General features: G+C 43.7%; 1 protein-coding gene across 1 annotated transcript; it reads right to left on the bottom strand.

Annotated features, from left to right (window-relative positions):
- Window positions 1-266: 266 nt before the first annotated feature.
- On the bottom strand, window positions 267-27619 carry CCDC117 (coiled-coil domain containing 117). Its single transcript, XM_077462086.1, has 6 exons — window positions 27419-27619; window positions 20964-21292; window positions 13543-13593; window positions 8950-9204; window positions 3890-4024; window positions 267-1722 (listed from the first exon to the last, which is right to left on the bottom strand). The coding sequence occupies exons 2-6, from the start codon at window positions 21278-21280 to the stop codon at window positions 1488-1490; spliced, it is 993 nt and encodes a 330-aa protein (XP_077318212.1). The 5' UTR covers window positions 21281-21292; window positions 27419-27619; the 3' UTR covers window positions 267-1487.

Consider the following 27619-nt stretch of genomic DNA (forward strand, 5'->3'; position numbering starts at 1 on the left):
GATGTGGTTAAATCAGAGATAAAAATATAAACTAATCATATAGCTCGTTCTTTCCTGTCCCATTTGTGGTAAGCTTTTCCATGTCCTATGGCTTTACCAACCCAATGCTCCGGGTATTACATAGGTATCATGACAGATGAAATTAAACAACTTGCCAATATTTTAAGAAATGTATAAAAAAAATAAAATAAAAAAAAAGCAGAGTGTGAAAAATATTTACATTATACATGACTGCAGATAAAAAAAAAAAAAAAATAATCTACATATAGATATACATGTGGTCATTTATTGAAAAACCCAACACATTCCATCATTTTAAAGTGCACCCAGCATAAACACAATAAAAGGACTTTAAAACAAGCCTCTTTCATCACTGCAACTATAAACACTGAAGAAATTCTCAGAGACACTGAAATCACAGCTTCCCATCCCCTCCGCAGCCGCGCCACACACACACACACACACACACACACACGTTTTAAATGCAGAGCAAATCTTTTCAGCAGGTTTCTAATGTACACACTTAGCAGAAGCTTTAAAGTGACACTAAACAGTCTCTTTATTCTAAAATTTAAAAACCCACAATACACATCCACTTCTTAATGATCATGCAATCCATTTTTCACAAAATGTTTACATTTGTATGCCTTCTTGTAACATTCTCCGTGCATACCCAATCCTCACACCCCCCCACTACCAAAATGGTCAGTGCTAATTATTGCAGTCATGCACACACTGGTGAAACCACAGAAGAGGAAAAGCAATGGGGCACAGAAAGCTACCCTATAGCAACAAGTCTGGTAGAAAATAAAAAGGAGTTTTTATTTAAATTTTGGAGGCAAGAATATACCTGAATACAATTTTTTTCAGACTAGAATTAGTGTCACTTTAAGCCGTTAGAAACTTACTGAAAGTGGTCATCAAAAAGGGTCTCTCTTGTGATGTTCAAATATAAGAGTTACACAGAGGTCAGGAATTTGTTTTAAAGCTCTGTTACTGTTTGTAGGGAAGATGTAACAATTTTACATTTCTGTAGTCTGGGCAAAGGGTGCACTTTAAGACAAAATTCAAGGATATTCAAATTGACTGAAAAAAACTTGAGTGCTAATCACAAACTGGCCCATGACCTTTTTTCTTCAAGCGAAACGTCTCAGTTTAAAAAACTGGTTTCACCATAAGTTTACAGAGCAAAACAGAAAGTTCCCACTCCGCAATAAGGGGAATGCCGACTAGTGGACACGAAACTTGTAGCCCCTAAAGTCCCATGTGAATCAGCAGTTTTAAAATGGTGTGAATATACTGAAGGCTGGAAAGCCCAGTCTACATAAGGACAATTTCAGTCAGTCATTCTCTGGAAAACTCACATATTCAGAAAAAAAAAAAAAAAAAAAAAAAGGGAACTCCAGAGAAATCAACATATCAGACCAAAAATTTATAGCTGGCAATATTCATATAAAAAAAAAAAAAAAAAAAAAAAAAAAGATTGCTCAAAGTTCCATTTCCTCCTCTTCCCTGTCCCACAAGGGGTCATTATCACAGTCTAAATTCAAAATGTACGATTTGTCTTCCTCCAGTGGATAGACTTGCCTGAGGAATGGTGTTTTAGGAGTATGTCTGGATGCTTCTCTTCCCTCCTTATGACAACTGGTAACGTTCTGGAGTTTGTTAACAAGAAATTCTGGTTGGGGTTTCCAAAGGACAAGCTCCATGGATGGACGATTCCTACAACATAAATACAAGCGTATTCTCTTATATTTTGGTACTGCAATTAAAAATGTTAAAAAAAATAAAAATAAAAAAAATAAAAATAATTTTAAATTGTTCAGAGCAATTATGTTCCAAAATTTTTATTTAATTATATTAACAAGTATTAGCTCAGTTGTGCATTATAAAAAGGAAAAAATAAAATAAAAAGTTTTATTTTATACTTTATTTAACCACTTCCATATAGGGCATTTTCACCCCTTTCCTGCCCAGGAAAATTTTCAGCTTTCAGCACTGTCACAATTTGAATGACAATTGCAGTCATGCAACGTTGTACTCAAATTTAAATTGATATTTTTCTTTCCCCACAAATAGAGCTCTCTTTTGGTGGTATTTGATCACCTCTGTGGTTTTTATTTTTTGCGCTAAGAAAAAATAAATAAATAAATGCCATAATTTTTTTTTTTCCTCCTCAGTTTAGGTCGATATGTATTTCTACATATTTTTGGTAAAAAAAAAAAAAAAATCCCAATAAGCGTATATTGATTGGTTTGCGCAAGAGTTATAGCGTCTACAAAAATGGGGGATAGATTTGTATTTTTTTTTTTTTTTTTACTAGTAATGGCGGCAATCTGCGATTTTTATCACGACTGACATTGCGGAGGGCAGATCGGACACTTGACACTATTTTGGGACCATTCGCATTTATAAAGCGATCGGCGCTATAAAAAAAATACGCACCGATTACTGTATAAATGTGACTGGCAGGGAAGGGGGGTTAACACTAGGGGACGCTGCTAGGGAGTGAATCTAACTGGGGGGGGGGGGGGGGGGACCGATGTGGGGAGAAGACCGATCGGTGTTACTCTGTACAAGGAACATCCGATCAGTTCTCTCCCCTGACAGGATGTGGATCCACGTCCCAGCTCTGTTACCGGGCAATCGGGGGTGTCCAGCGGACATTGCGGCCACCGGGTCCCCAGCGATGCGGTGATCGTGTGCCCCTGTGCTGCCACTCACAGAAGTGATTGAGTGGCCATTCTCAAATCACTTCTGCTACAAATGAAATTCCCGGATGAAAATTTCTTACCAGGATAGTCCCCATGGGTGCAGACATCATCCCGGTATACCCACTGCAAACCGAGGACGTCAGAACACACACACCAATATATATAATCCAGCTCTTCTGAGTGATCGTGCACAGCAGGAGCCCAGCAGCGAGCCCCCGGCGATGATCCAGCAGAGAGGCAGAACGCCGGTCTGACAGGAGGGAAAAGGCATGGATCCTGTGTCTCTGCAAAGCAGGGACATAGATCCATGCCTTCTCACTAGGAAGAGCACCTCCCACACATTTAACCCTTTGATTGCCCCGATGTTAACCCCTTCCCACACAGTGTCATTTGTACATTGACCGTGCATATTTTTAGCACTGATCACTATATTAGTGTCACTAATCCCCAAAAAGTGTCAGTGACAGAATGTCCACTGCAATATCGCAGTCCTGCTACAAGTCGCTGATTGACACCATTACTAGTATAAATAAAAAACCCATAGTGTGGGATACCATAACTTTTGCGCAAACCAATCAACATACGCTTATGGGGATTTTTATTTTATTTTTTTTTAACCAAAAACACCATATTGGCCCAAGTTTAAGAAATGTGAGTTTTTAAATTTTTTTTTTTTTGGTTTTATAGCAGAACATTTTTTTTTTTGTCGGCCTTTGTTTATAGCGCAAAGGAAAAAAAAATAAAAAATCCTTTTTGGGGTACAGGGTCACATGACCACGCAATTGTCAGTTGAAATAAAACAGTGCCGTACCGCAAAAAGATGGGAGGGTGTAAATATTCTGGATGTCAAGTGGTTAATGAAGTCTGGCTGATTTGTAATGGTGATGCGTTGGCAGCTGTAAGTGGAGTGCTCTGAGAAAGGCTGTCAGGAGCTGGATCTTGTGACAGCAGAGAGAGACCACTCCTCTTTGCAGTGTATTACACGGAGGCTCATTTTGGTCTAGTCTTCAGCACAGCCTGTCAATCACAGGAGAAGGGGTGCCACCATTTTTTCCTGGTCTCAGATTTTTCTGTTCAGAAGAGCAGGGAGGATTTCTGGAGAAGGGGAATGCTTTGAGATACAGAAGATGCAACTTAAAAAAAAAAAAAAAAAAACAGATGATATTAAGACTCACATGGAATCTACAATCTTCCTGGTCAGTGATTCATCCAAGCCTTTTTTCAAGCTTTCAAGAAGTACATCAGACATTACAAGTGTGGGTAAACGATCATTTTCATTTTGTTCTTCATCATCTTCTTCAATGACTAACCTAAAACAGAAAAAGAATTACAGCGATACTTTAACAAAATGGTTTTTTAAAATTTCATAATACTAAACACACAAGTCATTAAAAATATAAGAAGCACCAAATGTAATTGAGCCGTTTTATATTGGACTTCCAGTGCCTTGCGAAAGTATTCGGCCCCCTTGAACTTTTCAACCTTTTGCCACATTTCAGGCTTCAAACATAAAGATATCAAATTTTTATTTTTTGTGAAGTATCACCAACAAGGGGGACACAATTGTGAAGTGGAACGAAATCTATTGGATTTTTGAAACTTTTTTAACTAATAAAAAAAATGAAAAGTAGGGCATGCAAAATTATTCGGCCCCCTTGCATTAATACTTTGTAGAGCCACCTTTTGCTGCGATTACAGCTGCAAGTCGCTTGGGGTATGTCTCTATCAGTTTTGCACATCAAGAGACTGAAATTCTTGCCCATTCTTCCTTGCAAAACAGCTCGAGCTCAGTGAGGTTGGATGGAGAGCGTTTGTGAACAGCAGTTTTCAGCTCTTTCCACAGATTCTCGATTGGATTCAGGTCTGGACTTTGACTTGGCCATTCTAACACCTGGATACGTTTATTTGTAAACCATTCCTTTGTAGATTTTGCTGTATGTTTGGGATCATTGTCTTGTTGGAAGATAAATCTCCGTCCCAGTTTCAGGTCTTTTGCAGACTCCAACAGGTTTTCATCCAGAATGGTCCTGTATTTAGCTGCATCCATCTTCCCCTCAATTTTAACCATCTTCCTTGTCCCTGCTGAAGAAAAGCAGGCCCAAACCATGATGCTGCCACCACGTTTGACAGTGGGGATGGTGTGTTGAGGGTGATGAGCTATGTTGCTTTTACGCCAAACATATCGTTTTGCATTGTGGGAAAAAAGTTTGATTTTGGTTTCATCTGACCAGAGCACCTTCTTCCACATGTTTGGTGTGTCTCCCAGGTGGCTTGTGGCAAGCTTTAGACGAGACTTTTTATGGATATCTTTGAGAAATGGCTTTCTTCTTGCCACTCTTCCATAAAGGCCAGATCTGTGCAGTATACGACTGATTGTTGTCCTATGGACAGACTCTCCCACCTCAGCTGTAGTTCTCTGCAGTTCATACAGAGTGATCATGGGCCTCTTGGCTGCATCTCTGATCAGTCTTTTCCTTGTCTGAGCTGAAAGAGGGACGGCCAGGTCTTGGTAGATTTGCAGTGGTCTGATACTCCTTCCATTTCAAAATGATCGCTTGCACAGTGCTCCTTGGGAGGTTTAAAGCTTGGGAAATCTTTTTGTAGCCAAATCCGGCTTTAAACTTCTCCACAACAGTATTAGGGACCTGCCTGGTGTGTTCCTTGGTCTTCATGATGCCCTCTGCGCTTTCAACAGAACCCTGAGACTATCACAGAGCAGGTGCATTTATATAGAGACTTGATTACACACAGGTGGATTCTATTTATCACCATCAGTAATTTAGGACAACATTGGATCATTCAGAGATCCTCGCTGAACTTCTGGAGTGAGTTTGCTGCACTGAAAGTAAAGGGGCCGAATAATTTTGCACGCACCACTTTTCAGTTTTTTTATTTGCTAAAAAAAGTTTAAATTATCCAATAGATTTTGTTCCACTTCACAATTGTGTCCCATTTGTTGGCGATTCTTCACAAAAAAATTTAAATTTTTATATCTTTATCTCTGAAGCCTGAAATGTGGCAAAAGGTTGAAAAGTTCAAGGGGGCCGAATACTTTCGCAAGGCACTATAGTATTCAGCTCAGCCAGTGACATGCATGATTTATCTCCATTGTAGTAAAAGGTTTACTTCAAAGTTGCATCACAAGCCACCTTTCACCGGTACATTTTTGTTTTCAGAACCAGAGCTCAATCACATTTCACATCACAAGTTGGTCTTGGGAAACACTGGTTACTCTGAAAAATGATAAGTGACATTGCAAGGTATTTTTTTTTCCTTCATTAACAAAAAAGAGGATGTAGTTAATTAGGATATCTAAACCGAAAAACAGAAACTGTAATATTGCAGTCTTTAGGAGGTAGCGCTGCCATAATTTCCACTTTTGCAGGCAAATTGCAACAACATCTACTTAATATTTCTGTGAGTGTTCATTCATGTGTACATTTATTAACTCCGTTTTTACTAAAAAAATAAATAAAAAAAAAAAAAAATAAAAAATAAAAAGCCATCATTTTTGACAAAGCACTTCCCTATTCTTCACTTTAGGGACATCTCATCAAAAGCAGTACCCCATTGAGGATTGGATAACCAAAGAACACAGACACACCAAGAAGCCCTCAGAAAAGGGACAAGAGAACTGGGACACCTGCAAAACCTTGCAGTATAAACACATATCCAAACAGCAACTTTGTAAAATTAAAAGGTGTGTACAAACGACTAGGTAGCAGCCCTGCAAACCTGAGAAAACAGATGCCTGAAAGCCCAGGAGGCACAAATCGCTCTGGTGGAGTGCCAGGGAAGGGAGGTGGCAGAACCCTTAAAAGCATAACTCTGGATACCAGTGTGCCGATTGTGAAATAGCGACAGAGGAAGTCGTGAAGACTTTCCTTAGGCCGTCTGCCATCCCGTCCCACACACACACACACACACACACACACACACACACACACACACACACACACCTCCAAAAAAGTGTCCGTAGCAGACAGATACACACGAACCGCCTGAAAAGATATCAAGGCGTGCAGCGCAACCTTCTCAGAATGTAAAGAGTGCAGATACAGAAAATGATGGACAATGTTCTCATTCAGGTGAAAATCAGGATAGCAACTTGGGCAGGAGGGATGCAGACAGAACCACCTTATACCTGTGTAAAACCAAATGGGAGCTGGCAGCCTTATTGTGCAAGTCTCCTCCCAACATGCAGTGTGCGGAAAAAAATAGCAACTAAAAAATGCGACATTCTGGAAGAGGGGTGCTTGAAAAGCACCAGAAGGATAAGGTTCAGCTTCCACAGTGGCAACAAAAATTGGACCGCATGAGCTACATGCTGAACCTCTTGAATAATTTAGAAAAATGCAAGTGCAGAAAACTGGCCCTTAAAAATGGAACTCAAGGCAAGCTTCTGAACAACACGTTATTTAAGAAAGGACAAAATCCAAGAAAAGTTGTGGATGAAATCCAAATTCTCACACCATGAAATGCAAGCCTTCCAAGTACAATGGTAAATCTTCCAAGAGGTGGATTTATGTGCCTTCAACATGGTAGGAATATCAGAGCCCAACAATCACATCTCTTAGAACCGTGCTGAAAAGCCAGTGACTGTAAAGCAGTATGGAAGATCAGGCCTAAAACAGAATCTTCCCATAGAGGAATCCACCAGGGGATGTCCGTATACCAGGGCCTACGAGGCCAATCCAGAGCCACCATAATCTTTCGCCTCTATCCTGCACAGCAGGCGAGGAAGTTGAAAATGGCACCACCAGGGGGATACCCTACCTCTTGCATCAAAGCAACAGCTTCCCATTATGACAATGCCAGAAGATTCACATCCTGGGCACCCTACCAAAAACATATTGGATAAAAAAATAAATAAATAAAAAAAAGTCCAGATGCAAAGACCACTCTCCTCAAAGCAGCATTTGGCAGCTGATGTAGTCCAGCTGACAATTTCCTACACCCAAAATGTAAACGGCAGAGAGAAACCAGCCATGAAGTTCTGCCCAACAAAGAATGTGTGAGGCCTCCAGCGTTGCCTACAATCTTCTAGTCCTACTCTGGTGATTGACATTGGTCAATGCCATGGCATTGTCAGACTAGCTCCTGACTAGGCACCTGCGAAGCAGCTCTATCCAGTCTGATCGCTTGTAGCTCCAGGATGTCGATAGGTAACAGAGACTCCTCCGGTGTCAAACAACCCTGGATCGACCACGGACTCAGAACCCCCCCACTTAGTCAGAAAGGCTGGAGTCAGTCGTCACCACCCTCCAAAAAGTAGTGGAAGAAACAACTTCCTGGCTCAAAGAGACAGCTTGAAGCCCCACCAAATGCGGGAGGCCCCGACTGATCTTCCAAAACAGATCGGATTGTCTAAAGAAACAGGAGACTTGTGCCACTTTGATAAGCAGTTCTTCTGCAGGATCTTTATAGAACTGTGCATACGAGACCACCTTGAAAAGGTGGATACCATGAGGCCCCAAACTTGCAAGCAACACCACAAGGTGAAAAAAACCTTTAATAGAATGGAGGCAGCAAAACAGCCTTTTAAGGCTCAGAGGAGGAGTCACAGACCAGTCCTCAGCAGGAAAAGTGCTCAGACATGTGACCAGGGATGTAAATTTAAAGTCCCTCCAGTAGACATATGTACACGATTTGCATGATGCATCACACATACAACTACTCAGGTACCCCATGAAAATCTGCAGGCACACCAAGATACACTAGCAGCATATGCAATGGCATATCCATCGGGCAAAAGGGAGGTGTGTCCTAATAGGGACTGTCCAGCCCCAAACCCACTAGTTGTCAGATTGGGCCAGCAATGGTACCTGTGCAGCCTCTGCATCCCAATAGACACAAATGGGACTACCTGCACGGATAAGTACACCCATATAAATGAGACCTAACTAGGTAAGCGATTAAATTTTTTATATATATATATATATATATATATATATATATATATATATATATATATATATATATATATATATATATATATATATATATATATATATATATATATAAAGTTTAAGCTATCCTGTGAATGGGAACACAAACCTAGTTGCATTTTCTCAAAACGTAACTGCAAATTGAAGATTAAAGAAAACAAAAAGTTTATTTATTTTGAGCTGGTTAATTTGCGGCCACCACATCTAAGAACTGGTAAGTGGTAATATACGATTTGCTCTTCAGTAAAGAAACTATATGTCAGAAATGATAGACTATACACAGTTACCTGTTTTCAATATCCTGAATTCTTCTAAGAGCAGTATCAGATTGGGATTCTACAGTGGTTTCATCCATGCCCTCAGTAGGAGCTGTCTGCATCTCAGATGCTGGTATAGATAGTGATGGAGCTACAGCTGCTGGCATGACTTGTGAATGGCTAGGTCTCCAGCAAGGCTGTGATGCATCTTCGGTATAAGTGGTTAGAGCTTGACATCCTTCAAGAACAGGGGATGCACATAGCCTTCTTCTCTTTGATGGATAGCTAAAAAAAAAAAAAAAAAAAAAAAAAAAAAATTATATGAAAGAAAAAATAAACCCGATTAGAGTCACAAAAAAGCTCATGGATGCCCTAATGTTTAAATTAAACTGTCAGCAATTCCAGGGGCTGCCATTGCACAGATAACATTCTTGTTCTGCCCAACACTGCCCAAATCTTGGAGAAGGGGAGACCCACAATGCCCTAAACTGGCTGGAGTTTTCAAGATGTTTTATTCATGCATGGCATGCATGAACCTTCTCCACAATCTTCATATACTTAACCACTTCCATACCGGGCCTATTCTGGCACTTCTCTCCAACATGTAAAAACCCCCAAACGTTTTATTTATTTTTTTAGCAGACACCCTAGGGAATAAAATGGCAGTCAAAGCAACTTTTTATCTCACACAATATTTGCACAATCAATTTTCAAACGCCTTTTTTTGGAAAAATGGTTTCACAAATAAAAAAAAAAAAAAAAAAAAAAAAGGAAAGTTAGCTCAATTTTTTTTGTATAATGTGATAGGTAGAGGTCGACCGATATGGGTTTTTTCCTCTGGCTGATGCCGATATTTAGAAATCATGGCGACCGATGGCCAATATATGAAGCCGATTTTTTTTGGGCCAATATGTTAGGCCGATTTTTTTTTCCTTTTTTTATCCCCCTTCATCTCATAAAATCTAACAGACACCTTTCCCACTGGGGCGTTGTTCGGGCACTTTTGGGCTAAATGGCTAAAATGGCTCTCCCGCAGTCTGTGTGAAAAACAGAGTGCTTTCACACTGAGGCGATGCGCTGGCAGGATGTTTGGAGTGGTGTATACCGCTCAGCCACCACTCCTGCCCATTGATATTAATGGGCACAACTGCCGAAGCGCATGCAATGCGATATGGCAGCGGAGCTTCACAGGCGCATTTAACCTCTTCCTCAGCCGCTAGCTGGGTTATATGTGCCCCACTAGCAGCCGAATAGCACCACTAAAACTAGCAGCATTTTACCATCAACGCCTGCCCGCTCCAGTGTGAAAGCAGCCTTCATAAGTGATACAGAAAATTTCTTACATTTTTACAAAACAAACCTATCAGTTTACTTGTATGTATGATTTAGATATAAAAAAAACAAAAAAAAAAAAAAACACACTATATATTAAATAAAAAAAAAAAAAAAAAACAGGTAGTCAAAACTTTTGGACGAAAAATATAATTTTTTTTTTTTTTTAAATCAGTATTTTTTTTCCCCCCCAAAAAAATTGCATTTGAAAGACCTCTGTGCAAATGCCGTGTGACAAAATATTGCAATAACCATTATTTTATTCCCTAGGATCTCTGCTAATATATATATATATATATATATATATATATATATATATATATATATATATATATATATATATATATATATATATATATATATATAAATTGTTGGGGGGTCCAAATAATTTTCTGGCAGAAAATACAGGATTTTTACTTGTAAGCAACAAGTGTCAGAAAAGATTTAGTCTTTAAATGGTTAAAGAGAGAACTCTACACACTGAGTTGAGTTCATTCAAGTGTAAACATTGTATCTCTACTCTTTTCTTGGCAGACTGCCTAGAGAGGAGGAAAGTCGCTTCTATGAAGACTCAGACCTGGTTTACACTGAGGCGACACGACTTGCAGCACGACTGTCTCAGGCGACCGGGATCCGACTTCAGCGGCGGCTTGCAAAATGACTTCTGTATAGAAGTCAAAGCAAGTCGCCAAGTCACCCCTGTGTGAACCAGCTCTCAGGCAACTTGCATTGACTTCTTAAAAAAAAGTTATTTGCAAGTCGCGCTGTAGTTCTAAATCAGCCTTTTTATCAGCACAATCGGCCGATGCCGATTAATTTAAATAAATAAATAAAATAATAAAAAAAAAAAAACAAATAATATCGGCCGACCTCTAGTGATAGGATTTGATTTTTTTTTTTTTTTTTTTACAGGTTACCAGTTTAGAGTTACAGAGGAGGTCTAGGGCTAGAATTATTGCTCTCGCTCTAATGCACGTGGCGATACCTCACGTGTGTTTTGAACGGTGTTTACATATGTGGGCAGGGCTTACATGTGTGTTTGCTTCTGAGCCCAAGCTACTGCGGCTTTTGTTTTATTTATTTCATTTTTTTGATCACTTTTATTCCCATTACAAGGAATATAAACAACCCTTGTAATAGGAATCTATCGTGACAGGTCCTCTTTATGGGGAGATGCGGGGGTCAATAAGGCCCCACATCTCTCCTCCAGGCTGTAAAACATAAGATCGGGAAAAAATTTATAAAATAAAAAAATTCTCCGAACTCATGCCGACAGCAGGCATGTACTGGCCATTGGGACTACAGGGAGTTTCCCGGTGGGCCGATGGCTCAGTGGACCGGTTTCAGTGACAAAGTAATGGCTGCGCGGCTTGCCCCTCAACTTCACGCAGTGATGTGAGAAAGATGAGAAAAATACAGAGGAGAATAAGTGAAATAATAAAAGAGGTTAGTGAGGACGCCTTATGTTATGCTACTTATGTTTTTTTTTGCACAATTACGTATAGTTTTATATACTGTTTTTGTGCGTGTTTGCAAAATTAAAGTGGGCTGGTCTGGATGAAGTCCAGGGCCAAATTTTTGTCCCAGTCCAGCCCTGGCTGACAGCCGTGATCGTGGCTTTGTTTACAATGCGAGGTCCAGGCGCGATGTTATGACGCTACGCTCGGACTCCACGTCGCCTATATGAACGATCAAGCAGCGGAACTGTCGACGTGATAGTTCTTATCATGCACAGAATGGCTGGAAAGAATGATGCCTATAACTATAGGCATCATTCAGATATCCCCCCACAAAATAGAGGATGTCATTTTACTATGGGCCAGTAGGGAAGTGGTTAAAAACCCACAATTTGAGTCAAGCCAAGAGTGCTCCAACAAAGCCTAGCACTAGCCCACTCATATGCTACATAGGCGTTAGTACAGCATGGTAAAAAAAAAAAAAAAGTGTAGGTACAGCCAGGGCCGCTGTTAGAAATCATGGGGCCCCATACAGCCTACCTGACGGGGCCCCATTGACCCCGCCCACAACCCATCCTGGCTCCGCCCATAACCCCACCCCTGCCTCCACGCTGTCAGGGCAGGAGGCAGGAGCTGGAACATTTAACATTTACAGCGCCCCACCAATCATAACTGCATCTGAATGGGAGAGATGTCAGTGTTTTGACATCTGTGCCCATTCAGTTTGTGTCTTCATACGGAGCTTTCAATCAGGTCTGCATGAAAAAGGACCTAATTGCAAAGCTTGGGTGAAAGGTTATGAAAGGAGAGTGGTTTGGGGGTGGTAAAAATGCAGCTTGGCTATGTATTTTTACTGTCCCTTCCCCCATCACATGTGTAAAAGTAGCATCTCACTATGTGCACATGGTCATTATCATTATGATGATCAGTGCACAGCAGGTGCTGTGTGGCTCTGTCAGTGTAACATGACTGTGTGATGCTGACTTTGTTATGGCTGTGCTGAGTTATAGTCTGTAACACACAGTACAGTCATATATCAGGAAAGTCAGCACCACACAGTCATGTTACACTGACAGAGCCATACAGCACCTACTGTGCCCTGATCATCATAATGATAATAACCATGAGCACACAGAGTCTAGGGACTGCACATGCTACAATAGTGTGACCTGTCAGTGTGTGTGTGTGTGTGCAGGGGACTGCTTGCCTGTGCACCACTGCCATTGTCCAGATTACTCCTGCTGCTCTGTCTGTCTCAGCCGTCCCAGTGATAAGTCCCTCAAGCTGCAGCACTTACTGGATGAAGGGAGCCGTATAACAGTAATATCCATCCGCCGGAGAGGCATACAGTGAGCAGGAAGAACTTTAGTTTGTGCAGGTATACTGAGAACAGCATGCGGCACAGCATTGTATCCCTGCACCCGAAAATAGAAAAAAAGTCCCTCTTCTGCTTTCACCTCCTGGGCCCCTCTGGTAACCTGATGGGGCCCAGGAAATGAATATATATTCCTTATATATGTTAGTAATCAAGTGGGTGCAGGTTATAGTTATTTCGTTTTTTTTTTTTTTTTTTTTTAGCTAGAAGTTAAAAGCTGCTCGGGCCCCCCTGCTGGCCGGGCCCGGTACAACAGGGCTGGTTGTACTGCCCTATCAGCGGCCCTGGGTACAGCCTGTATTTCTGGAAGAATCGCCTACCAATATGGACCTAACAAAAGGGGAAGAGAAAAAAAAAAGGGGGGGGTGCAATTGCAATAGGGGTGTGTTCTGCATAAGCTATTACTTTTATAATTAAAATAAAAATGCACAAGTTTAGAAACAATGAACCGTTACTTACTCAAAGCCATCTTGATCTTGTCTATGCTTTTTCCTTATCCGGCTACTGGGTCTAATGTCAAAGAAAAAAAATAAATAAATAAAAATGTAAAACTTAAACACCATCACAAATAGCACTAAGGCCCCTCTCACACCTGGGAGTTTGCGAAAGTGGGCAGAACTGCTGCAATTCTGCCACGACCCCAAAATGCTCTGCTAAACTGACAAGTCACAAACCAGTGTGGTATGATTTTTTTCGCAGAGGGTTTTGGGATTGCGGGAAGAACTGCTGCAATTCTACCTATGATTCCAAACGCCCAGATGTGAATGGAGCCTAAAACAATGCAAATTAGTGTTCGTTTCATTGCCAGGTATGGAATTTTTGCATATATTGTTTATCATGTTCAGAAAAAAAAAAAAAAATTAAGTTAGACTTACCGGTGACGGTATTTCTAAGAGCCTTTCAGGACAACCCCCGGAGAGAGTGTAGCTCCACCTTGTCATTAGGAAACACATGCCCACTTTAAAAACACCTTCTCTTCCTCCATGGCTTCAGTTATTGTGGCCTTCCGACACTGGAAAACAAAGCACAGAAAGCACAACACCATAGTAGAACTTAATACATTTACTATGCATAACCTAGGGAGGGAAGTAGCGGTTGTCCTGAAAGGCTCTTAGAAATACCGTCACCGGTAAGTCTAACTTAATCTTTCTCAAATCGCCTTTCAGGACAACCCCGGAGAGGATAACCGAGAAACTTACCCTAGGGCGGGACTACTGCCTGCAGTACCTTCCTGCCGAAGGCCTGATCTTCCGCAGACAGTAGATCTAACCGGTAGTGCCGGAGAAATGTCGAATAACTGGACCAAGTGGCAGCCTTGCAGATTTGTTCAGGCGTTGCACCGGCCCTTTCAGCCCAGGAAACTGCCGTGGATCTAGTAGAGTGAGTAGCAATACCTGAGGGAGGTATTTCTCCTTTTGCTTTATAGGCTTCTGTTATAGCCAGCTTAAGCCACCTACCCATCGTACTCTTAGAAGCTTTCTCCCCTTTGCGTGACCCAGAAAATATCACAAAAAGGGCGTTTGATCTTCTAAAGTCTTTAGTCATCTTCAGAAAGTGCAATAAACATCTTCTCACATCCAATGTGTGGAAAACTTCCTTTCCTGCATTAGCTGGGGTTGCAGAGAATGTAGGTAACACTATTTCCTGCGATCGATGAAAAGCTGAGGATACTTTCGGTAGGAACGCTGGATCCGTCCTCAGTACTACTCTGTCCGGATAAACTCTAAGGAAGGGTTCTGCAATAGCTAGAGCTTGGAGCTCGCTGACCCTCCTGGCCGAGGTGATGGCCACCAAAAAGATTGTTTTTAAAACCACCTTCTGTAAAGAAGCTTCTTGTGAGGGTTCAAACGGTGCTCCCAAGAGACCCTGCAAAACTGTAGACAAATCTCAACTGGGAAAGTCTTTAAGGGCTACTGGTCTACTTCGAGCAAGAGCCCTAAAAAATCTAGAAATTAAAGTCTCTTTAGATAAAGTCTTTTCAAAGAAAACTGATAAGGCAGCCACCTGAGTCTTCAGGGCACTGGCTGCTAGACCCTTCTCCATTCCTTCATGGAGAAACTCCAAGACGGACACCATGCTCTTGACCTCTCTAGAACTACACCAGGAGTTGAACTTCTTCCAGACCTTCATGTAAATTGCCTGTGGAACTGCCTTCCTGCTAGACAGCAGGGTCTTTACTACTTTATCTGAGAGACCTTTGGCTTTTAAAGAGGTCCTCCTCAGAAACCAGGCGGTTAGCTGTAGAAGTTCCACCTCTGGATGATTTACTGTCCCCTGGGATAACAAATCTTTTCTGAGTGGTAACCTCCATGGGGGCTTCGAGGCTAGGTTTCGAAGACCCGCGAACCAAGGCCTTTTTGGCCAAAAAGGAGTGACTAGTATTAAGTCCGTCCCTTCTTCCCTGAATTTCCTCAGCACTAGTGGAATTAGAGGAAAGGGGAAAAAGGCGTAGCACAGCTGGTAGTGCCAGGGGTGAGCAAATGCATCCAGCCCTATTGCTGCATCTCCTCGGTGAAGAGAAAATAATCTGTCCACCTTTGAGTTCTGCTGGTTGGCAAAAGGGTCTACCTGTGGAACCCCCCCCAAGCCTCGGAGATCATCAGGAACACCTCCTGATTCAGGCTCCATTCTGCCTCTAGCAATTTCCGCCTGCTTAGGAGGTCCGCAAACAAATTCTGAGAGCCCTTCAGATGCACTGCCTATAGTGAGGCTGTGTTCTGCTCTGCCCATGCTAACAACGGATTGGCCAACTCCATCAAGCTCCTGCTCCTGGTCCCCCTTGTTTCATTATGTAGGTAACCGCTGTTGTGTTGTCTGACAACACCTGGACATGGTGACCTCTCAAATTCTGCTGAAAGGCCACCAAACCCAGAAAGATCACCTTCAACTCCCTGCAGTTGGATGATCTTTGAGCTTCCTGCTTGGACCAAACCCCCCCCCCCCCCCCGAGATGTTTGACCATCCAGGTGGGCCCCCCAGCCCCAGGCACTTGCGTCTGTTGTTAGACGCTTGTCCAAGGGAAAAGTCCACGTCAGACCCCTTGAGAGGTTTACCTGGTCTCTCCACCACCAAAGAGCCCTTTTCGTCCTTGACGAAATTCTTAACAGCTTTTCCAAAGGATCCCGATAGGACCAGCTTGACAGAACCTCCCTCTAAAGGGGTCTGGAATGGAACCTGGCCCACTGAACACCCGATATTGCTGCCGTAAGCAGGCCCAGAACTGCCATAGCCGTCCTGACCGAGACTGCCTGGTTGCTCTGTATCCGCTGTACAGCTAGCTGCAACTTTCCCTGTTTTTCCAGCGGCAGGAAAACTTTCTGGAGAATCGAGTTTAACGTATACCCCAGAAATTTCATTTCCTGTGAGGGGGGGGGGATCAGGTTCGACTTCTCTAGATTTAGAAGCCACCCCAGGCCCTTGAGGTGAGACTGGGCCCTTTGGAGATTGACTAGGACCTGCTCCCTGGAGTCTGCAAAAAACAAAAGGTCGTCCAGATAAGGGACGACTGAAATCCCCTTCAACTTCAGGGGCTCCAGAGCCTCTGCCATAATCTTTGTAAAGACCCTGGGAGAGGACGAGAGTCCGAATGGCAGAGCCCTGAATTGGAGGTGCCATACCGAACTCCCCACCTTCAATGCCAGGCGCAGGAACTGCTACGATGCCTGATGAATGGGTATATGAAGGTAGGCATCCCTTAAATCCAGGGATGCCATAAAGCATTCTGGGGTCAACAACTTTGTGATGGAAAAAATTGTATCCATCCTGAAATGTTTGTACCGAATGAACTTGTTCAAAACTTTCAGATTCAGGATTAAACGGTACTACCCTGAGGGTTTTTTCACCAGAAAAATATGCGAGTAAAAACCCCTGCCCTGCTGGTTCATTGGGACTTGAATTAGAACCTCTTGCTGTATCAGCTCCTGTAATAAAAGCTTCATTGCAGAGGCCTTCTCCTGATCCCTTGGCAATGTTGTCATATAAAACCTGCTCGGGGTGGTTCTGAAAATTCCAACCTGTACCCCTGATCGACAATGCTCTTCACGAACAGATTTGGAGACAGCCTGTCCCATTGTTCACGAAAAGCTGACAGTCTTCCCCCCCCCCCCCCCCCACTGGGGAGAGAATGTCTCTTGCTCTTGGGGGAGATCTAAAAAGAGGACTCCACCCTTGCCTTTGCCCTTCTGTGAACCCCATCTGCTCTTGCGATCCTGTTTTTTTTTATGGGACTGCTGAAAAGCACGAAAATTCTTTTTGGCAACCTGCTTTTTCTTAGCTGGAAAAGCCTTTTTATCGGCCGTCCTATCCAGCACAGACTCTAAATCGGGTCCAAAGAGCAAGTCACCCGAGAAGGGCAGACCACATAGTTTGACCTTAGAGGCCGTGTCTCCAGACCATGTTTTCAGCCAAACTGCTCTCCTGGCTGAACTTACAAGAGCCGAGGACCTGGCGGCCAGTTTGACCGATTCTGCTAATGCATCTGCCATATATTTGACAGCATTCAGGATCAGTGGAAAGGACTCTAAGAGATCCTTGCGGGGTGTCCCCGCTTCAATATGGCTCTTCAGTTTCTCTACCCCACATGCCAGGTTCTTGGCCACTACCGTAGCTGCCATAGCTGGCTTTAGACTAACTGATGCAGCATCCCAAGCCTTTTTAAGGATGGAGTCAGCTTTTTTGTCCATTGGGTCTTTAAGGATCCCCATATCCTCAAAGGCTAGATCCGTTTGTCTGGATACCTGCAAGAAAGCTGCATCGACTCTGGGTTTTTTGTTTCAAACCTCTGAGTCTTTATCTTCAAAAGGGGTCCTTCCACTCCTTTGTCACCGAATCTGAGAGGCCCCTGTGGGCTGGAAAAACTCTGTTTTGTTTCGTCCAACCCCTGGTACATTTTGTCATGAATTGACAGCTGTACTTTTTCTTCTTGAATTTCTAGAGTAGTGTAGATTGCTTTAAGAACGTCATCTACTTCCTCTAGTGATAGCTTGTACTTAGAGCCCCTGCTATCTTCTTCCTCTTCCTCCTCCTCAGAGTCCCTGAAGGAGATGAGAGTACTACCCCCTTCGTCTCCAGAATCCTCGGTCTCCACCTGTCTGGAGGACGACGCCCTGGGGCTGGGCGGCAAGTTCTGAGGCTCGGTCTGTGCGGGAGGGTTTTGTATCAGGATGGACCTGACTGAACTCAAGGAGTTTGTCAGCTCTTTAACCGAAGAAAACAAATCCTTATACTGCTGGGATGTTTCCCCTTCCACCAATTCTCTGATACAATTTCTGCACATTGCCTTCTGCCATGAATCTCTGAGGGGGGTCTTGCAAGAAGGACATTTTTTCTGACCTGGTCTAGCTTTTCCTAGTGATTTTTCATGAAACGACATGCAGGCTTAACTCACTAAAAGCTCTCAACAACCAGTTGCTTAACACCAAGCCAGTGCAGAGACCCACCAAACAGACCACTAGTGAGACCCCAGAACTAGGCTGCAAAGGTCAGAGCGAAGTCACCTCTGACCTGCAGCGACAGGCCCCCCAAGAGGGGGGAACAGACAAAGACATAGCCCAATAGTGAAGCAGAGGGTGCCACTGCACCTTACATACCTGGGCTGGACCGGTGCTTGGGGCGCCTGTCTCCGCCATAGCTGGCTTACATTCCTCCATCGCTGAGTAAGGCAGCTATACACAAACAGCGCCGTCATTTTCTTTTAATTTTCCCGGCCGCCGCGTCATCAGGGCCGGCCGGAAGCGGAAGCACGCGGTCACCTGACCTGCCCCATGATCCCTGCGTTCCAGTCGCTTAAACCACGGCGCCACGCCCCCTCAGAGCGCCCGCGCGTCACCGTAAACGACGCTGACGCCGCCCGGGACCCGACGCCGAAAACGGAGCCACGCCGCTGACCTGCAGCGACCTCCGCCAGCGACGGAGCCCTGCCTGTGCTAGTCCAGCGGACACCAGGTACCCGACGCCGGCACTCCGAGGGTCCTTACTCCCTTGAGATGGCGGGACCAGGAGCTCCAGGAGTCCTCTCCCACTGGAGATGCTGCTGGGGGTCAAAAGAAGAAAAAAAAAAAAACAGTACCTAAGGTAAGCCTTACTCCCCTGCAGAGAGTGTAGCTCTCCCCTGGTTCAGGCACATGCTTCCTCCATGGAGGAAACACAATAACTGAAGCCATGGAGGAAGAGAAGGCGTTTTTAAAGTGGGCATGTGTTTCCTAATGACAAGGTGGAGCTACACTCTCTCCGGGGTTGTCCTGAAAGGCGATTTGAGAAAAATTTAAAAAATTATTTACTCAGATAAACGTGACATTTTGCATGTTAGAGTGCAGATTACATGCACATCTGAGGAAGTCAACCTCTCCTGCAGGTCAGGTCAAAATGATTATAGATACACAAAAAGCCCACTCATATCACTACCTGGATTTCTGTCTTGTTTTTCCTGGGGATGCCGTTTTGTGCACCCAGTCCCTCTCCTGTGGGCTCCTTCCACAGCTCCCGGTACAGACAATTTGGACAACCTCCGATTCCTCGTCCTCCATTTTCCAGGACTTATGTTGTAAGTAATCAGAGGCATAAGTAACGCTCTCCCTTTTCTCTTGTAAACATCTTCGCCGTTGAGGGGTATAACGTTTGATCACACTGGTCTACTCATGTATTTATAACAGTAAACTGCGTTTATATCGTGACATACAGGACTTAGAACTCTGACTGGTTAGATGTTGAATTTTAAAAGCAGCAAACTTCTGTGAGATTAGTAAACCTTTGAGATGAGCAGGGATGCCGCCGCTTTTAAAATTTAACATCCAACTAGTCACATGGAGTTCCAAGTACTCCATTTCACTATATAAACTCACTTTATTGTTATAAATAAGTGTAAAATGCAAAACTCCGGTGGGTTTAACAAGATGTCCGCTTTCTCCCTTCTTAGTGTATCCTTACTGTGGACGAGTGTGGGGTATAGAAAGATGGCGGTGACGCAACGTCACTTCCTTAGCAAACTGCGATGGGTCACCGAATGGGTCTTTACACCATCGCTTTGATATGCATATGGGCAGGACCCGGCAGCTATCAAACACCAGCCAATGGGATCTGGGTGGGCCGCTACGTGTATGTGGCCCCGCCCCTTTTCTTAAGCAGCCCAATCATTGGCTGGTGTTTGATAGCTGCTGGGTCCTGTCCACCCCGGCTGGGTCCTGCCCCACCCCCGCCATTAAGCTCAATTCTGACAGCTCCTCCGTTACTTGTCAGTTTCACACAGTTACTGAGTGCTCAGTGTGAAAGCTGCCAGTGCCATCTGCTGGTGCTGACCAGTGCCACCCATCAGTGACAACCAGTGCCAACGATTGGCACATGCCAGTGCCATCGCCAATAGTGCAACCTGCCAGTTCCAAACCAGTGCCAATAGTACCACCTGCCATCGCTAGCCACTGCCAGTGGCACCTGCCAGTTCTATCTGTTGCCAGCCTTAATCTTTCTGGTCAACCCATAACCCTCCAACTACATTGGAGTTATTGAAAGGGTGCTCCGTTGTGAGTTAGGGGGCAAAAAATTACTGGCCTTACAGCGGGAGCTGACAATCCATACAAAAATAAATTAAAAAAAAAAAAAACACACACTGGCGCCCAACTTTTTTAACTGGCTCCTAGATTCAAAGCAAACTTGTCAAGCCCTGTATTTAACCTTTTACTATATGCATCAATGTTATGTATTATCAGACATTACATATAGTTTAAATTTTCTCATCCCCACAAATCAATAGCCTCACTTAAAGTCCCACCTTCCTTTTTCTCATACCTGAACCAGGGATGGAGGCACACACCATGCTTCATTTAATGTCCCAAACTCCCCCCTATTCTACATTGTAAACCATAACATACACCTTACTTTACACTTACCCAGTACAAGCCTGAGATAGAAGATGGGTTCTCTCTGGATTCTGCACAGATAATGCATTTCCCAAAAATACACCCATATTTTCTCCTCCAGTTGGGTTTGCAATAAAAGGATTGCACATATTGAAGCAAGAGCCATTATTACTGATTCCAGTAGCAATGGGAATACTGTTCATTTGGTTATGCTCATTGCCAGATGCATTGTGGAAAGGAGAGTCTACAATCCCTGATGTGTTGGTCCTTTGAAGGAATGAGTCTGGCTGGTGGTATTCCATCATGCACAACGGTATTGCACTAAAAGCTCTGTTAACGGCAGCCATTCCAACTCTCCCCTGTGAGAGAAACAAATGTTACAAACAAAATCCATTCCAAATATAAGCACTAAATATCTGTCACAAAAAAAAGAAAAGAAAATAATAATTTCTCACATGTGTGGTTTGAACACCGTTTACCATTACAGGCGTGACTTACGAATGTGCATGAGCAGGGATGGATGGGGTGCTTGCACATTTTTATACTGTCCCTTTTATAAAAAAAAAAATTAATAAAAAAGTCTTTTACTCCCATTACAAGGAATGTAAACATCCCTTATAATAGAAATAAGCATGTCAGGTCCTCTGACAGATCGGGGGGGTGAATAAAAAATAAAAAAGCAGACATTTTGCCGGTAAGCTTGGAAATGACCGGGCCACCTGTCCTGCTGCCTATAAAATTGATCCTATGGAAAATATAGTTGTGGCATCTAGCTACAACTATAACCCCAGCATTTAACTGTAAAGAGTTATTTTCCTGCCACAATGCCCCTGCACGTATTGGCTGTTATTTTTCCCTGCCTCTAAACTCCTCAAAGCCCTCGTTCACACTGAACGCAGGTTTGAACCAGGCCTTAGCCTCTGTTCACATCAGCATAATTTGAGATGTCAAATTGCATGCCAAATCAGCTAAACTTGCACGATTTCCGTGCGCATTCAAGGGCGATTTGAAAGATATCTGTGCAAATTCATACCCAGATGTCTATTGAAGTCACCCCCGAAGTTACTAAAAGTAGCACAGGAACCCTTTTTTGGAAATCAGTGCGGTACCACAAAGTCAGCATCGCACCAATTGGGACAGTGCCGTAGCCGGAAATAGGCTTGCGATTTGGCATACAATTTGACATGTCAAATCACGCCTATGTGAACGGAGGCCAAGCCCTGGTTCACACCTATGGATTTTTTGGTGATTTTTTGGTGTATTTGCAGTTTACAGTCCATTTAACATGGCTTCCTATGGGTCATGTTCACACCTGTGCATTTTATGGACTTCAAATGAATCAAAAAGGTGTATTGAAAAATGCACCTGGAATATGCAAACTGCAACCTGTATACATGTGAACCAGGCCTAAGATCCCTTTCACACTGCCAGCGTTTTTCAGGCGCTACAGCGCTAAAAATAGCGCCTGAAAAAAGCTGCTCCACGCACTCCAGTGTGAAAGCCCTCGGGCTTTCACACTGGAGCGGTGCGCTGGCAGGGCACCACAAAAAGTCCTGCCAGCAGCTTCTTTGGAGCGGTGAACTCGCCACTCCTCCACTGCTGCTCCCCATTGAAATAAATGGGGTTAAAACCACCCCCCTAGCGGCTGAATATCGCCATTAAGACGGTAAAGCAGCCCTAAAAATAGTGCCGCTTTATCGCCGACGCCCCTGGTGTGAAAGGGCTCTTAATGTTCATGTGTGCATGGACACATGAGGGGAAATTTACTAAAACTGGTGCATCTGTGCATGTAACCAATCAGCTTCTAACTTCAGCTTGTTCAATTAAGCTTTGACAATAAAACTTAGAAACTGATTGGTTCTATGCAGAGTTGCACCAGCTTTACAAAATCTCCTGCACAAGGAGATAGATTACCAAAAAAAAAAAAAAAAAAAAAAAAAAAAAGCACGTGATTTGCATAGGTAAAGGGATTAAAAAACCTGCATTAAAAAACGCAACACGGGTGTGTTTTTGAAGATTTTTTTTGGTGTGTGTTTTCAGTGCATTTCAATGGGGAGGTGCTTTGCAATGGAAGTGCAACTGACCAGTGTAACTGTAAAGACATACAGTATCTCACAAAAGTGAGTACACCCCTCACATTTTTGTAACTATTTTATTATATCTTTTCATGTCACAACACTGAAGAAAGGACACTTTGGTACACTGTAAAGTAGTGAGTGTACAGCTTGTATAACAGTGTTTATTTTCTGTCCCCTCAAAATAACAGCCATTAATGTCTAACCAGCTGGCAACAAAAGTGAGTACACCCCGAATTGAAAATGTACAAATTGGGCCAAAAGTGTCAATATTTTGTGTGGCCTCCATTATTTTCCAGCACTGCCTTAACCCTCTTAGGTATGGAGTTGACCAGAGCTTCACAGGTTGCTACCAGAGTCCTCTTCAATGATGACATCATGGAGCTGGTGGTTGTTGGAGACCTTGCGCTCCTCCACCTTCCATTTGCGGATGCCCCACAGATGCTCACTAGGGTTTAGGTCTGGAGACATGCTTGGCCAGTCCATCACCTTTACCTGCTTTAGAAAGGCAGTAGTCATCTTGGGGGTGTGTATGGGGTCGGTATGTTGAAATACTGCCCTGCGGCCCAGTCTCCTAAGGGAGGGGGATCATGCTCTGCTTCAGTATGTCACAGTACATGTTGGTATTCATGGTTCCCTCAATCAACTGTAGCTCCCCAGTGCTGGCAGCACTCATGCAGCCCCAGACCATGACACTCCCACCACCATGCTTGACTGTAGGCAAGACACACTTGTGTCTTTGTACTGCTCACCTGGTTGCCGCCACACATATTTGACACCACCTGAACCAAATGTTTATCTTGGCATCATCAGACCACAGAACATGGTTTCAGTAACCCATGTCCTTAGTCTGCAGCAAACTGTTTGCAGGCTCTCCTGCATCATATTTAGAAGAGGCTTCCTTCTGGAATGACAGCCACGCAGACCAACTTGATGCAGCATGTGGTGCATGGTCTGAGTATTGACAGGCTGACCCCCACCCCTTCAACCTCTGCAGCAATGCTGGCAGCACTCATACGTCCATTTCCCAAATACAACCTCTGGATATGATGCTGAGCATGTGCATTCAACTTCTTTGGTCGACCATGGCGAGGCCTGTTCTGAGCAAACCTGTCCTGTTAAACCGATGTATGGTCTTGGCCACTGTGCAGCTTAGTTTCAGGGTCTTGGCAATCTTCTTATAGTCTATAGACCATCTTTATGTAGACAATTCTTTTTTTCAGATCCTCAGAGTACTTTGCCACGAGGTGCCATGTTAAACTTCCAGTGACCAGTATGAGAAAGCAAGAGCGATAACACCAAATTTAACACACCTGCTCCCCATTCACACCTGAGACCTTGTAACACTAACAACAGGGAGGAAAAATGGTTAATTGGGCCATATTTGGACATTTTCACTTAGGGGTGTACTCACTTTTGTTGCCAGCAGTTTAGACATTAATGGCTGCGTGTTGAGTTATTTTGAGGGGACAGCAACTATACACTGTTATACAAGCTGTACACTCACTACTTTACATTGTAGCAAAGTGTAATTTCATCAGTGTTGTCACATGAAAATAAAATAATTACAAAAATGTGAGGGGTGAGATATTGTACATAGAATTTAAATGGATGCCTTTTTTCCTGAGCTTTACTTGTTTTTTTAATGCAAAAGCACTTCAAAAATGATTAAAACAATTATATTTAAAACAATTATATTTAAAACAATATACATTTTTAAAAACTGTCCATTTGGGTTTTCGGCCAAGTGCATCCTGAATTTTCGTTTCCATGCCAAAATTTTAATTTCGGTGCACCACTAGTATATTGGCCGATGCATGTGCAGAACAGCCCACAATCCTCTAGATCAGTGGTCATCGGCCCTGTCCTCAGGGCCCACTAACAGGCCAGGTTTGCAAGATATCTGAAACACATCACAGGTGATATCATTTGCTGCTCAGTGATTGCCGTATTCTAGTCTGCATCTCCCCAAGATAATACATAAAGCCTGTCATGTTAGTGGGCCCTGAGGACATGGTTGATGACCACTGCTCTATATGGAGGGAAGTGCTGATATCAATAGAAAGCTGAGGCATCCATGTTGGAATTACATAACCAATGTCAGCCTAATGGGTGAAAATAGGACAGCGCTAGCAGGAATGAAGTGGAGTTGGGAAGCTTGGACTTAACATTACTGAAGGAAAGCACACCCAAAAGGTAAGGGTGTCATAATGTGCAAGCATTTCCAGCATACCTGCAAATTATAGAAAAAGCCATCTCAATTTTTTTATTACACTTGTCTACTGCCCTTAAAACTACATGCTTGTTGGCAGATCTAAAAAATAAATTGTACAAATTGTATAGCTTGTGGTGAGCCTAAAGCAAATTACACATCACAATTCTAGGTACGCTTTACTGACATACCCCAACCCCGATACAAGATGCCAGCTTTCATATTTAAAAAAACAAAAACAAAACCCCAGCTGACTCATCCTTGGCTCTCACCCATTTCCTGCCAGTAATGCCACCGCACCCCAACGCCACCCCCAGGGAAATCTGGGCACTCCTAAACAGCACTGATGTGCTATGCAGGAGTGTACACCAATCAGCCTTACCATTATGACTAGTGGCAGGTAACATGAATAATTGATCATCTTGTTACAATGGCACCTGAAGGTGGGTATGATATATTAGCAAGCAAGTGAACATGTTGGTCCTGAAGTTAGTGTTGACAGCAGAAAAAAAAAAAATGGGCAAGAATAAGTATGAGTGACTTTGACAGAGGCAAAATAGTAATAACTACAAGACTGGGTCAGAGCAACTATGAAACTGCAACTCTTAGGTTCTATTCACACCTAAGCGTAGCTCAGCGACAGCTGCTACAGTTTTTTTTTTTGTTAGTGGAACATCACCATTGATTTGAAAGCCTCCCCCGGCTCCAAAATAGTTCATCTACCAAAACTTGGCACAGAGCTAGGAGTGTTGCCGATTTTTGCTGCAAGTGTAGCATGACAATCACAGCAAAATCCCACCACATTTGAATGATCAGGACTAATCAAAAGTGGCTTAAGGAAAACAGGTGAACCAGCGACAGGGTCATGCATGCGGGGAGCGATCAACGAGCTGTGTAATCCCATCCAATAGAAGACCCGCTGAAAACATTTGCACTGGTTCTAATAGAAAGGTGTCAGAACACACAGTGCATCGCAGTTCACTGTTTAGCCGCCCATGATGACCCATGTTCGCAGCCAAAAGCATCTACAATGGGCATTGAGCATCACAACTGGACCACAGAGCAATGGGCGAAAGTGACCAGGACTCATGCATTTAAGAATGGTTTGAGACACAATGAGTTTGAGGTGTTGACTTGGCCGCCAATTTCTCCAAATCTCAATCCATAAAGCACGTGTGTAATGTGGTGGACAAACAAGTCCAATCCATCGAGGTCCCACCTTGCAACTTCCTGAACTTAAAGCGGGATTCCACCCTAAAGTGGAACCTCCGCTGATCGGATCCCTCCCCCCCTCCGGTGTCACAATTGACACCTTTCAGGGGGGAGGGGGGGTGGAGATACCTGTCAAAGACAGGTATTTTCACCCACTTCCGGGCATAGACTCCCGTGGGAGTCTACGCAATTTCCTGCCCTGCCGCGCTGTCTGCTGGGACACACACGGGTCCCAGTGACAGCGCAGAGATTTCCTATTGCGCGGTGCGGCTCGCGCATGCGCAGTAGGGAACCGGGAAGTGAAGCCGATTCGCTTCACTTCCTGATTCCCTCACCTCGAATGGTGGCGGCAGCAGCCAAGCGATCGATCGGCCTCAGCATCGCTGGAACCCGGGACAGGTGAGTGTCCATTTATTAAAAGTCAGCAGCTGTAGTATTTATAGCTGCTGGCTTTTAATATTTTTTTGGTGGAATCCCTCTTTAAAGGATCTGATGTTTTGGTGCCGGATACTCAGCAACATCCAATGAATCCGTTCTGTATTGGCTACAGATCAGGATATGACAGTAACACATTTCAGCCACAGTCTTACTCATCACATGCTACAATGCTATCCGTAGCGCTTCAGCTGAAATGCGTTAGCATGTTACGGTTGTACCTGCCATTAGGATTATGACTCGGGCCTGAGCATGGGTCCCAGGGTACAGCAGGTTTTCATTGTAGGACAGGTCAGGGCCGTTCTGGTAGCACAATTGGACCTACTGAAAAGTAGGTAGGTGGCCATAACGTTGTGGTGTATATGAAGATCCCCCATCCCTCTGGGAATGAGTAGATGCATGTAGAATAGACACTGCTCCATGTCACAGACTCTACAGGTGGTCTCCTCTGCAGGGTGAAGCGGGGACACTCTACTGCTGTCAGGTTTGTGTTTACTATGACAGAACAATAACAAGAGGCCACGTGTGTTTGTGCACACGGCGACACTCACCCGTCACCAGGCGCCACCTCTCCCCCCCCTCAGAGGTCGCCACACGTCCGAACCAGCCAGGGGCCCACAGAGCGCGCTCACTTCCCCAACACACACACTACGGCGTGCACTGCTCCCCTCAGACGTACATATCCATTACTGGGCGGAGCTTGTGCTTTTCTAGAACGCTCCGGACCCTTCCAATCGGCCACCATAGAAGAG

This window comes from Lithobates pipiens, unplaced genomic scaffold (genome assembly GCF_037356315.1).
Source record: "Lithobates pipiens isolate NorthernLeopardFrog02 unplaced genomic scaffold, aLitPip1_a1.2 Scaffold_3, whole genome shotgun sequence".
NCBI lineage: Eukaryota > Metazoa > Chordata > Amphibia > Anura > Ranidae > Lithobates > Lithobates pipiens.

Coding starts and splice junctions, on each gene's coding strand:
- CCDC117 (XM_077462086.1), bottom strand. CDS start 21,280: ATGGCTGCCGTTAACAGAGCTTTTAGTGCAATACCGTTGTGCATGATG. Junction 13,594..20,963: donor CTATCTCAGGCTTGTACTGG/GTAAGTGTAAAG, acceptor CTTTGACATTAG/ACCCAGTAGCCGGATAAGGA. Junction 1,723..3,889: donor AGGAAGATTGTAGATTCCAT/GTGAGTCTTAAT, acceptor TTTATGTTGTAG/GAATCGTCCATCCATGGAGC.